The following is a 13000-nucleotide window of genomic DNA, read 5'->3' as shown; positions in this document are numbered from 1 at the left end:
ATAGCTTTCTTCCTACCTTCCTTTCCCTTTCTTTCTTTCTTTTTTTCTTCCATTCTTTTACTTCTTTCTTCCTTTCTTTATTGTAGTGCATGGTTCATATTGTATTTTTCCCATTATATAAAGCATCAGAAGAATCACATTAGTTAAGCCATTAGAACATTCCATCCAAGTAGTCTCAGGGACTTGGTAGCATTCCTCTTGTCTATATGAGTTGACCCACAAGGCAGAACAGCAGGCTTCACAATAAGGGGTAACACCTAGGGTAAAGGTTTTTCTGTAATAGACATATTTAAGGCCCTTGTAAGAGTCCTTCAATGTGATTTTGGATTGCCACCACCTGCCCATGTCACATTTAGTTATAGACTGACAGTCTAATTATTTCCTTTATAGCTCAGGGGCTGTGTGTCTAAGCATAAGTAGCAATCCTGGTCAATTTCAGGCTGGGAATAACTAACTTGATCCCCAAGGCCCACTTCCTGTGGGTTGGAGTTTGATTCCCTAGGTTTTCCATGTTTCCCAAAGGCCAGACTCTTTTTTTTATAGAATTTTCAGTTTTTTAATTTTATGGCTATTGACCTAGTTTTCCTGTCAGGCAGTGGTGACGCACGCCTTTAATCCCAGCAGTCAGGAGGCAGAGGCAGGAAGATCTCTGTGAGTTTGAGGCCAGCATTGCCTACAGAGCGAGTTCCAGGACAGCCTCCAAGACAATACAGTGAAACCCTGCCTCGAAAAACCAAACAGAAAAAATTACATTTTCCTTTTACGCATTGCTAGGGAGGGCGCTTTCTTCTTATATAGTCTTCTGTGTGTTTTCAGGAAACTTCTTTTTACAACAGCAGTTTACAAATGAAACTCCCTGCTCCTGGAAAATAAGAACAAGGTATACATAGAATTGTAATCTGTGTATACATATCTCAAAACATACAATCCCACAGTGTCTCATTTCCAGTATAAGCAGATTTTTAAAGTGGACCTTAGTGAGCAAAGGGAGAGATGAAGTTTGAGTTACTGTGCTGCAGCCACATTAGCTATCACCTTCCCTGTTTCTGTCTTTCCCAGTTACCAGGTCCAGGTCTGGGGAAAGTAGGGACTAGACCATGACCCTGTATTCACACCAAACATAACACTCATGAGGAAATAGAAGAGCATTGATGAAAGGGCCTAGGTCTAATGAAACCTTCATTTTAATGGGTCCACAGTGTGGGAGACAGTGCTTTGGCAGCAGTGTCTGGCATACGCATTCGTGACCTGTGTGTGTTGGATCCATGTGTGATGCCAGCAACCTTCACCACCATTGGAGTGAAGAGAATGGCTATGGAGGTTCCTTGCCCAGTCAGTTCCAGTGCCCCCTTGGCTAAGCCCATCCACCCAGACAGTATCATCAGACTCAAAGCAGAAAGCACTGGAGGACTAGGAGAATGGTACGTTTCTCAGATAGTTCGGTGAACAGCCTGTATGAACTACTGGGACACCTTTAGTGACCTGAGAAAGGAATGGTTTTAGAGAATTTACCAACTGCTGGGATCTGAGTTGATGAAGCAGTGGGGAAGTTTTCTAAGCCATTTCAGAGGATAAAAACCCTCCTTACATGGGGTTCAGGGTTCCTAAAAGGAAGGAAAGGAAATGGGTCTACACACCCTTCAGTGGATTCCAAAGGGAGTTTTGTTATAGCTGTTTGGGGCTGTTTTTGTTTTAATGTCCTTATTATTCCATATATCTGCTCAGAGCTCTAAGTTCTCTATGCACAATGAAGATTCTAAGCAATTGATAAACCTTCACTATGCATTTTCCAAGATTTGATTGATATTATCTAGAGACAGTGGGGAATGGTGTAATGACTGAAGAAACTGCATTTTATGTTGGGCATCCATTTGACTCTGACTTAAGTCCCTGGAAGATAAGATGCCAGTAACCTCAATTCAGTGATTTCCCCCACCCTTACTAAGAAGTGTCCACCCATGACCACCTCCCTTGTTGTATCACGTGACTAGCTGCCTTTTTGGCTTCATGACCATTTCCCACTTTATGATGCGACTGGCTGTCTTTTTGTCTTCTGTAAACAGCTTATGCAGACACTCAAGGACAATTCTTGGGTCCCCTTGACTACCTAATTTTGCAGAGCAAACAGCTCTTGGTTTGCTTGTGGTGATACACGGGGTCTTCTTGAGGTTTTCACATTTAAAACCCTTCCGCCATCCCCACCACTCTTAGCTCAACAGTCTCAGGTTTGAGTCAGACCTTGTTTTCCTGCTAGCCCTTCCAATACATTAGCTGATGTAATTATAATCTGAAATGAGTCTACTGTCTTCTCCCAGGGTTACTTCATAAAATGGGGAGTAAGGGGAGCTTTATGCACTTGGATTAGCCTTCTTTGAGTGAGTACAGAGCACAGACTTCCTGGTCCATATTGCATCAAAAGATGCCTGTCTGGCTTTCTGAGATGGCTCAGCAGTTAAAATCCTTGATATGTGAAACTGCCAACCTTGTGTGTGATTCTGGAGCCTGCATAAAGGTGGAAGGAGAGAACTCATGACACAGACTTACCCATGACCACAAACACATTTCAAGGCATGAACATGCATACATCAGGCAATCAACCAATACAAAAATTTTAAAAATTGATGTGCTTATTCATGTCCTTACAGATGATCAAAGCTGGATAAATTAGCTGACAGGGCTCAGTAGTTGGCTATGTTTCTGAAGGGATAGGATAGGGAGTGGCTTTATCTAGGTCAGCTCTTATATTTATGACCTAATCAATTTGTCCTGCAGGACCATGTTGACAAAAGTACAACATGAATTTATTCAGTTGTATCAGGATCAGCATTAGACCTCAAGCCTTAGGAGAGTTCCTCAAACAAATAATACAACCTATAGAAATACATGGAGTCACAGAAATCAACGTATGGTTATACATGGTTTATTTCACTAGATGGTGACACTCATCACACATTGTGTGCTTTAAAGCTGTTAGCGCTGATGATGCAGATGAACATTGCTTTTTGATCATAGCAAAGTATCAAAGGGTAGTAAATCTGAAGTCAGAATCAAGCTTCACTGACAGACCCAGTAAGTTCCTGGAGAGTCTGTGGAAGTCGTGAATATTAAAGTAGATACCCCCCAAAATTATCACCACTTCATTTTACCACAGACCTTAGAGAACCTTCCCAGTTCTAGCCCTTTGCCCTCCCTTCAGCACTCAACCCCATGAACTGCAGGAAAGCTATTGTTACAGCTCAGCAAGAGGAAGCAGCTGGACCAGGAGACCAGGTAGCACCACAAGCAACAGGAATGCAGGGCTGTGTCTGGTTCCTGCAGATGGGAGAAGAAGTAGTGGTTTCCATGAGAGATATCTCAAGACAAAGGTATCTCCCCTAAAGTTCAGAACTTTACATCCAGTTCAATACCCAGGAAAGTAGGCTCTATGGGGTCGGTGTGCTGGCTAGTATCTTTTGGCTTCCTCAGGATTCCTGAAAACCTCAAGTACCAGGAGGTGAGCAAACTGAAGGATCAAACACTTCATAGCCTTTGCTATGAAGAGTCTTACTGGCCTGTTAGGGAGCCCTCTGTGCTTTTCCTTCCTGACCTAAGAAGAGGTTTTTAGGTCTGAATCAAGTGAAAGTCCATTGTTGAAGCAATGTGCATTCCTTCTATGCCAGCTGGTGTGAACTAGAACCTACCTGTGGCTCTCAGCCTGCCTGGACTGGACACCAACTGTTTCTCCCAGTTTGACAGCATCTTTCTGGGTGGACTGTGTAACTGGGTAGGAATCGTGCTTTCCTAGGGCCTCATCCTGACTCTGAAATTCTCTATACAAATACATGAAGTCCCTGTGATCACTTCCTGTAGTTTCACTTCAAGCTAGAAGTACTTCTCATGTTTCCAGAAACCCCTCAGAGTGTCAGGGCTGATTAGAGCTATGACTGCTCAGCACTCAGTAGTCTATTTGTAACTCATCAGGTTGGCTCCCTGGTCTCTCACTCAAACTTAACTTCCTAGCACAACATTTAATGGAGCCTATATGTAAGTAAGCAAGACACTGTGAATTTTTGAGTGGTGGCGAGTAGGAGACAAGATCTCTAGACTGTAAGCAAGTGATGTTCTTTTAAATGTCGAGCCCTATTCCAGTGTGACTTTGTATCTGATGGCTGAGAAATGTACATAGGTCTTCATATTTAATAACAGAAGGAATTTGGGGAATGATATCTAAATGCCAAGTCATGTCTTGAATGCTTCTCTTTAAATTCTGAAAGTAATAAGACTAGAATACTTGTCATTTGAATCTTTATCATTCAAATGGGGAAACTGAAGCTCAGATATCTGGATAGTTGCCAAGAGTCACAGAACCATGGTTGATTGAACCTAATTACAGTTGAGTCTGACTCCAGACCTAGCACAGATAGCATGGTACAGTAATTTTCTCTTAAAGTATTAAGGAAGGATTACTATAAATGGACTATACTTTGAAAGGCAAACAAAGACCCACACTCACCTGAGCTGTAGAAGCAATTGAAGTTGCTTTTCCCTCTTTGTGGGACATCCAGAAGAATATTGTCATTAAGCTTTCGACTTGGTGTTACACTGACTTTGTGGTATACTTCATAGCCTGGAATTAACACCTCCTCTTCAAGAGGGTAGTAGGAAAATTCAGCTATGTGAACCCCCAAGCAGGTTTTGATAGTAAACATTGTCCCACTAGCACCACCAAAACTACCAAGAGCTACTCTGTCTTCCAAAGATGCGGAAGTAAATTGCCCAAACCTCACAGGGCCCTTCCCACTGTAATTAAAATGTTTCTTGATGCCTCGGTAAACTGTGTAACAATTATTGTTATTCAGAAGCTGAAGAGCTCTTGTTAAGTAGTAATGGAAGGCCTTGAACTGAAAGTTACTGGGATTTTCCGTAAATTCTCTAACAGCTTTGTTAAAATTGAAGTAGATGTCCCCAGTATACGTTACTAAAGCTGTTCCATGGTAATCACTGAAACCTTTGGGAAAGTTCCTTGTCTTTTTTATCTCCTTCCATTTTTCCTCTGCCTTTTCCCACACAACTTTTAAGTCCTTATTCATGTTGAAGTCGTCTTCTAACAACTGAGGTGCTTTTATCTCCATTTCTTGGACACAGCCCTCATACTGATCATCAAATGCATTGGGAGCCATGTCCAGATTGGAAGGCTCAGTCAGGTCTGTCACCTGAAAGGAAGAAGTACAGTTCTTTGTTACTACCTAAGTTGGCTGAGTTTTCAACACGTGGTGGGTACTGCCTGGAGCCTGCAATATGAGATATCACATACTCCAACCTTATACATGACACTGGCATGGTCACATCTCATTATGTTATAAGGGGTGCAGAAAGGCAAGACTGAGATCTCTGAAACTTTTGTGTTTATGGATACTACATTCTTCTATTTCTTCAATCAAATCTTTAGTCAGCATACAAAATAAAAGGCCTACCATCATATTTTCATATATATATGCATATATATCTATATATGTGTGTGTGCATTGTTCATAATCAGCCCACACACAACCTTCCCCCTTACTGATAACTTCTCCAAGATTCATGCCCTCTACTGTTCTCTATCTATGGGAACAGTAATATCATGAAGATGTGGGGAGGGGAAAGCAGGGTCAACAGAGTGTGGGTTGAGAATATTACCTGCTGGCTTAACAACCAAGTCAGGAGAAACATGAGAATTTTTGGTGTCATCTTCACGTTGAAAAACAGCTACAAGCAAACATAAGACATTGAAATAGGGGTTAACACAGGACTGTAACAGTCTGTTGATTGATCAGTTCTGGGTTAATGACTGAATCTCCATTTCACATTTGGAGGTCCAGAGTACTGGTCACACTGCTGCAAGAATTGATTATCAAGACTCTGAGTAGCTCATCTTGGGTCTTTTGCCAGAGATGAGGTGACTGAAATCCTCTGACCCCAGGATCAGTCAATCATGGTAATACACAGAGCTAGATAGTGTGTACACCGCCAGGGAGAAACAGTCCAGAGTTTATCAGATATATCACAGGCCCTGATGATTTACTTTGTAAACACTCTAAAATTCTTCTCCATATTTGAATAGCTTGTGACTCACACTCAGCTAGTTACCGTTTAATGTCTTTTAATGCTGTCATTATGTTCTATGATTTATGTACACTTGTCCTCCACAGGTCCCCAGTATGGCCATATGAAGGTCAGGAAATCTTTATAGATGAAGTCTCCTGGGAAGTGTTCAGCTCCTGGAGGGATCACCCTCAGAAGAGATCATTTCACATGTGGGATCCTCCTAAGTTCCTGCATGAGATAGTCTGGCCCCACAACCTCTGTGGCTTCCTCTAGTGATATGTTGTCCCTTCTGCACACGGCAATGGCTTCTCAGCACATTGTGATTCTGCCAGGAAAACCCTAACCAACCAGCATTGCCATGTTTTAGACTTTGCAGCTATCAGACTGTGAACTGAGGAAGCACCTGACTTCATAAACTTTTCAGTATCAACCATTTTGTGATAGTAATGAACACAAGCTGAGGAGATAGCTCTGTGGGTAAAGTACTTGCCTTGTGACAGAGACCTGAGTTCAATTCCCAGAACCCTTGGGAAAAGCGGGGTGTGATAACATGCAACAGTTTTCTAGCACTGGGAGGTGGACAGAGATGAGTCATTGAGATCCCCTAGTCTCTCTGGGGAGCCAAACCAGCCCATTTGGTGTGTACCAGGGCTGTGGGAGACCCTGTCTTTACAAAAATGATGGAGAGTGCCTGAAGAATGCAACCCGAGATTGTCACGAGCATGTTCCCACACACATGCAAGTGCCTACATCTCTGCATGAACACACACACACACACACACACACACACACATATATATATATATATATATATATATATACAGAGAGAGAGAGAGAGAGAGAGAGAAAATAAAAAGCGAGGAAGCAAACCAACACAGTCAGTCTTATTAACAGCTGTATCTTATGAGAACGTATTGAATGTATTGCTTGCACTACTTTTTGAGGGGTGGAGCTTTAACATATACACTGAAAGGCAAGGCAAGGAATGACAAGAAAGGTCACTCCCCTTTGGTGTGAACCCATCCTTCATTCCTGCCTATGACTGCAAATTCATGAACACTCAATCACACTTATCTAAGCCTGTTATGTTCCTTTCCACAGAATTTTGACTTAGAATAAAAGACAATGTTTTCCCCACACCTTAAGAATGGCAAAGAGGAGTTGATCGATGTGGCTAACTAGTTGCTCCAGCTTGGCTTCTCCTGCCCCGAGTCTTTAGGGGACACTGCAGATGCAACAGACCTAGGAGTTCAGCACTGCAGTGAAGGTTTCCACCTCTGTACAGCCTCAACTCTTAAAGCATCATTAATTATTGTAAAATAACCATATTCTGCCACATAAGATATCTACCTGAATACTTGAAGTCTTCCTAGACAACCAGTTATGACAGAACACATCTATAATCCCAGCCCTTGGGAGGTAGAGGCAGGGGCATCCCAAGTCCCAGGTTATTCTAGGATGTAATGAGACTCTGAAAACAAACAAACAAAAACAAAAAAACAAAGTTAAAGGGTAAGCCCTGGCCAGTAAAGGCGAATTCCCGTGGCCTTCTATACAACCTGAGCCATTTAGGATCCTGCTACTTATTCAGGAAATGCTTTCTAAAGTTAGATTGTATGAGAAATTCTCTGGAAACCTGACATCGAAAAGGATTTCTGGAACCCAGTCCCAAAGTCATGCATTTAACATTTCTAATTAGCTCCTTTGTTAATTCTGATGCAATTTGCTTTTTAAAAATGATGTATTTTTCTTCCTTTTAGTAATGTGTGCACATGCATATCCTGGGGTAAGGGGTATTGTGCATCTTAGGCAGGTGCTCTCTGAGGACAGAGGTGTCAGGTTCTCTGAAGCTGGAGTTACAGGCACTTGTGAGCTGCCTGACATGGGTGATGGAACTAAAATCTGATCCCTCTCCAAGAGCAAATATTTGTCTAGCCAATGAGTCATTTCTGAAGTCCACAGTTTGCTTTTTGAGAAGGACCACACACCATGGATTCCTGTTGGTGACTACTGAGCTACAACCACCCATTTCTTGTCTTAATGCTTAGTCATCAAAATTCTGTATTAAAGTCAGCAATTTTCAGAAATCCCGGATGGAGGTGCTAGCAGGAAGGGATCCTGTAGGGTTGGTCAGTCAGCAGAGGGACTTTCTCATTCAGGAAGCATGGCTCAGTCAGCCTGGAGTAAGTTTCCAATTCTCCCCTCCCCTCCCTAGTTCCTCATGTGGTTGTTCAGTCTTTCACAAGACTGCTGTCTACTTCTCTCTGGGACAGCTAAGTACAGCCTCCTTCACTGGTCCTGATGCTCTGCACACCCCACACAGACTGAAGATATGCAACGAGTCACTTCAGCCCCAGTATGAACTCCTGCAATTTGTGCCAATTAAAATTCCCCCTGGTATTCTGTGTAGCTAACACCTTGGACCTCAACATCCATCTCTCTCTTTTCCTTCATCCCCATTCCCTTTCCGTCACTACTTCCCACTGTACCTCCATCCTGTAAGACCCTACATTAACAGCAGCAACAAAAGATTAGCCAATGTTCACCAACATGCAGGAGATCTGGAGCAGGAAAACCTCGAGGTCTGGGTTAGTCTTCGGTACACAGCAAGAATGTACTCTCTAAAACTCTTTAAAAATGGATAGATAAAGCCAAGCAGAGGATAGAAGCTAATGTTGATTGGAGGCGGGAGAAAATGGGATTAATGAAGTAAATCCCTGTTCTGTCTTGAAAATCCAGGAAGTACAGGAAGGAAAAAGTCTATATGCATAAGCGCCTGTGTGCACAAATGCCAGTTGCTTCCTGCAGGCCTGGGAGGTAAATTGAGTGGTCCTGCAATATATTTTTAAGTTTCTAGAGAGATTGATAGCATCTTGTCTATCCTTCCTTTATCTAGACCTGACCTCATCTCTATACGTGGGCTATTTCTTGCCCAGAATTACACTTCTGACTTTAAGCCTTGAGTTATAGACCACCCCCATCCACTAAAACCCTCAGATTTTTCTCAGAGTCCCCTTCAACTTTAGAGGCCTTCCCCTTCAGAGGACAGAGCTCAGATTTGTCAGTTACCTGAGCAGATCTTCGGTGGCTGGGTCTCTGGCCTCTTCTAGCAAGGTGGCAGAAGGCAGTGAGTGATGTGTCCTTTTTATCCTGTGGACAGCATGCTTTCAGTTTCAGATTGGATTTGAAAGGGAAGCTAGATGGTGTGTGAACTACTTGTATTTATTTACTAAAACTTTTCCATTTTCCACCATTTTTCTTTGGAGCTTTTTGTTTTTACTTTTGATCGAGACATGGTTTCATTAGCCTGGTTTGGCCCCTTCCTGGCTTATGTAGCTGAGAAAAACCTGAACTCCTGATTCTGTTGTCACAAAACTAGACTTATTTGTAGAAAAATAAAACCCAGGACCTGGTACTGCTCGACAATCACTCTACAAACCAAACTGTATTACTTATCCTAGCCTGTATCAAAAATTTTTAGGATATTCTGTTATTCCCCACAAGCTGATTTGTGTGTGTGTGTGTGTGTTTCAGAGAGAGGGAGATACTGCAAAAAGTAGAAGTTGGTTGATCTTTGCCCTATATACCAAAATTACAAATTGCCTAAAAGCCTGTTGTGGTGGCTCACATTTCTCTTTCTCCCTCCCTTCCCTCCCTCCCTGCCTCCCTGCCTTCCTGTGTCCCTCTGCCCCCCCCCTTTCTCTCCCTATTTATTTATTTGCCTTGATTTGAGGGTTGGAATCCTGTGGAACTGAAGTTACAGACAGACGTGACCTACCATTCGGGGGCAGGAAATTAAACCTGCATCCTTTGGAAGAGCAGTCGGTGCTTTTAACCCCTGAGCCATCTTTCCAGCCCCTTGTGGCTCACTTCTTTAATCCCAGCACTTGGGAACCTGAAGCAGAAAAGTCACTGGATTTGAGACCAGCCAGGTCTACATAGTGAGACTCTGTCAAGAAAACAAAGTCACCACCAAATCCCATGAACCCTTTAGGGAAATTTGGTAAAGGTGAAGACAGGTGATGAAGTTTTTAAAAAAAATGTTCTTGTTGATTCTTTGGGAATTTCATATTATGCACCCTAATCCCACCTGTCCTCCAGCTCCTCTACATACATCCCTAACTCTTCTTACGTCCCCCAAATTAAAATTTAACCTTAATTAATAATGAAAGAGAAAGATTGAAAAGGAAGAAAAATGCTATAAAATAAACAAAATATTAAAAATAAAAATACCAATTTCAATTAAAAAAACAACTATGCAACTGAAAAACAAACAAAACTGAATCAAAACAAAAGAACGAAATCACTTTGTTCGTCCATTTTTGCTTCTCCGTTGCTACTTCAACTTCCTGACATTGGAAGCTGCTGTTTATCATGAACTATATACACTTTGTCCAAATGTCTTCCCTTTGCAAATGTTCATTGTATGTGCTGTTCATCTTATTCAAGGCCTCTAGCCTCTGGCATACCATCAACACTGGATCCCCTGGAAAGTCTGACGATATCCTACTGTTGCTGCAAGTCATGTAAACCATGTTCCACATGACCAGATCCTTCACACACTCCAGCAGGTCGTAGATGGGGGAGATGTTGGACTGTGACAGTTAAAATCCCTGGTCATGTACTTGGGTGGCTGCTAAATTGGTCATTTCTTGCAGCTGGAACCTCTCCCCTCAGGTGAGAGATTGGACCAGTTCTCTCATGTCTGTGGTGAGGGGTGGGGCTCTCATTGCCAAGTGTGGGGGGCCATCTTTCCCATACCAGGGTCATCTGGTCTTTTATTCCGGAGCTGGTAAAGGACAGGGTCAGCTCTCCAGTGAGGAGAGGTGCTCTCCCCTGGCTAGGGAGAGGGAGGGCTAGCACAGCAAGAACCTTGTAATTGAACTCATGAGTCTACACTTTTTCCTATGGGCTGCTGTGGTAACACAGCAATGTATATCAACACAAATCCCAGATGTGGCAGGACCAAGGACACAGACATGGCCATCAATAATTGCATTGGCTTGGAGCTCACCAGGGTCCCTGGTAGTAACACAGGCCTCTCAGATTGGCATGGGAACAGCAGCTTCAAGGTCTATACACTCCAGCATGGTTCTAGGTGGTAACAGAGACCCTAAGCAGTCTCATAACCCCTAATGACAATAGAAGTCACATATCTCAACACAGACCCTGCTTGTTATAGGGACACATGCTCAGACATGGCCCCCAGCAGCAATCCAGGACAGATGCCACCATGGCCCAGTGTAACAACATAGGATACCCATATCAGCATCATCCTGACTGTAGGGTGGCCCTCAGACACTAAAATACCTCCAGTTGGGAGCCTAGATGTGAGACGCCCACCTCAACCTCGATGCTGACAGACACTTTGGATATCAACACAGACCTTGGCCGTGGTAGGACCACAGACCCAGAGATGGTTCTGGATGGCAACCTAGGTCACTCAGATCAGAATGGCCCTTGTGACTGCATAGCCCCCTGGTCATCAACTTGACAAACCCCGGGCATCAATATGGCCTTCAGTGGTAACAGGATCCATGGACATCAGCACAAGCTGCGATTTTGGTAAGACTATGAGCACCGACATGGCCCCTGGTTATAGCCCAGGAATGGACATCACCATGGCCCCAGATGGGAAGTAGGCCTCCCTCACCATCCTGTTCCTCACCATCTTTGCCTTCCTAGATACACCTCTTTCCAAGGACATGAACCTCATTGCCTTTCTCTCCCTTCCATAACGCTCCACAGACAGCCCAGAACCTTGTGGCACAATTTGAAAGGATTATTAAATGCTGCTTGTTTGTAGGAAGAGTGTCCCTAAGCTTCAAGATTGCAAGAAGCCCATCCCCAGCACAATGACTTTCTCTTATTTCAGCCCATGAATCTGGATGTAGACATGTCACCTCCTTCTCTGTCTGCATGCCACCATGCTTCCTTCCTGGTGATAATGGAAGTCCCAATTCAATGTTTCCCTTTAAAAGAGTTGTTGTGGTCATGCTTCTCTTCATAGCAATAGAACACTGACTGAGACAGAAGTTGATACCAGAAAACAGGGTAATAGACCTGACCATGCTGCTTGTTGGCAGAATGTGGACTTTGGGAGTTTGGATTAGTTGAAATGTAAGTGGAGCTTAATGAAAGACAGTGGTGTTGAGGGTGATTTGAACTGTCCCATCCCCAGCCCAAGAGCTTTGAGAAGAGAGAATTCTACTAAGTGGTCAAGAGACAATTGTTGTGATAGTTTGGCAAAGAATGTGGCTGCTTTCTGTCCTTTTCCAATTCTACCTGATGATAAAGTGAAGAGTTTTGGATGAATGGCATTGGCAGAGGAGATTTCAAGACAGCCTAGCACTGACTGTGTCATATGGTGATTAGTGGTCACTCTTATGCAGATATATAACTAAAAGGAGCAAGCTGAGAAAGGGAAATAAAAAATGAAGTTTGAAGAAAAATAAGAGCATCAGGAACTATAATAGAGCAAACTCCAGTGCTTACAGAGCAAAAAAAGTTTAAACAAAAGCCTGATGCTAATTGGAATAACTGGAGGGGTAACTTTAGAGCAAGACCACACCCAGCTAGGCTTCCAACTTGTGAAAAAGGAATTAAAGAAAAGCTTAACCAGCAAAAGAAATTATCAAAAACAGAAAGCTGGTGAAGAAGGATTTGACCAAGGGGCCACATTCCAGCCCTGTCAACCAGCAGAACTCGGCAGCGTCAGCCACTTGGTTCTGGCGCTAGAGTCAAGCATATGAGAAAAGGGCCTCTGGTGTGGTAGCATATCCACCAGAGAATACTACTGGGACATTTATTTAAGCCAATAGAAAGCCCTTATTAGCTGGTCAGTGACTACACTGGGTGTTCAGGTGTTCAGTACCTGAGCACTGTTCCAAGCCTTTCTCAGGGTGAGCTTTTAAGCACAAACACCATATTGTGG

The 13000-nt window shown here is 43.1% G+C and overlaps 1 protein-coding gene across 2 annotated transcripts; it reads right to left on the bottom strand.

The window, feature by feature from the left end:
- Window positions 1-2904: 2904 nt before the first annotated feature.
- On the bottom strand, window positions 2905-9270 carry LOC101839372 (T-cell ecto-ADP-ribosyltransferase 2). Of its 2 annotated transcripts, XM_040757744.1 has the most exons (5): window positions 9136-9269; window positions 7417-7537; window positions 5659-5727; window positions 4493-5192; window positions 2905-3312 (listed from the first exon to the last, which is right to left on the bottom strand). In XM_040757744.1, exons 3-5 carry the CDS (start codon window positions 5707-5709, stop codon window positions 3230-3232), a joined length of 834 nt encoding a protein of 277 aa, XP_040613678.1. In that variant the 5' UTR covers window positions 5710-5727; window positions 7417-7537; window positions 9136-9269; the 3' UTR covers window positions 2905-3229. The 2 variants fall into 2 exon arrangements, with proteins under 2 accessions (XP_040613678.1, XP_040613683.1); XM_040757749.1 differs by lacking the exon at window positions 7417-7537 and having other exon boundaries at window positions 9136-9270.
- Between the last annotated feature and the right edge of the window lie 3730 nt (window positions 9271-13000).

The sequence above is a fragment of the Mesocricetus auratus genome, unplaced genomic scaffold (assembly GCF_017639785.1).
Source record: "Mesocricetus auratus isolate SY011 unplaced genomic scaffold, BCM_Maur_2.0 Super-Scaffold_4256, whole genome shotgun sequence".
Taxonomy (NCBI): domain Eukaryota; kingdom Metazoa; phylum Chordata; class Mammalia; order Rodentia; family Cricetidae; genus Mesocricetus; species Mesocricetus auratus.
Note: the sequence above shows the minus strand (reverse complement) of the source record. Positions and strands in the feature narration are given on the sequence as shown.

Bases quoted from the DNA above. Each gene is read 5' to 3' on its own strand.
- LOC101839372 (XM_040757749.1), bottom strand. From the start codon at position 5,709: ATGACACCAAAAATTCTCATGTTTCTCCTGACTTGGTTGTTAAGCCAG. The intron at 5,193-5,658 runs GTAATATTCTCA...TCTTCCTTTCAG, and splicing joins CTTGGTTGTTAAGCCAGCAG to GTGACAGACCTGACTGAGCC. The intron at 3,313-4,492 runs GTGAGTGTGGGT...TCCCATCTGCAG, and splicing joins CAATTGCTTCTACAGCTCAG to GAACCAGACACAGCCCTGCA.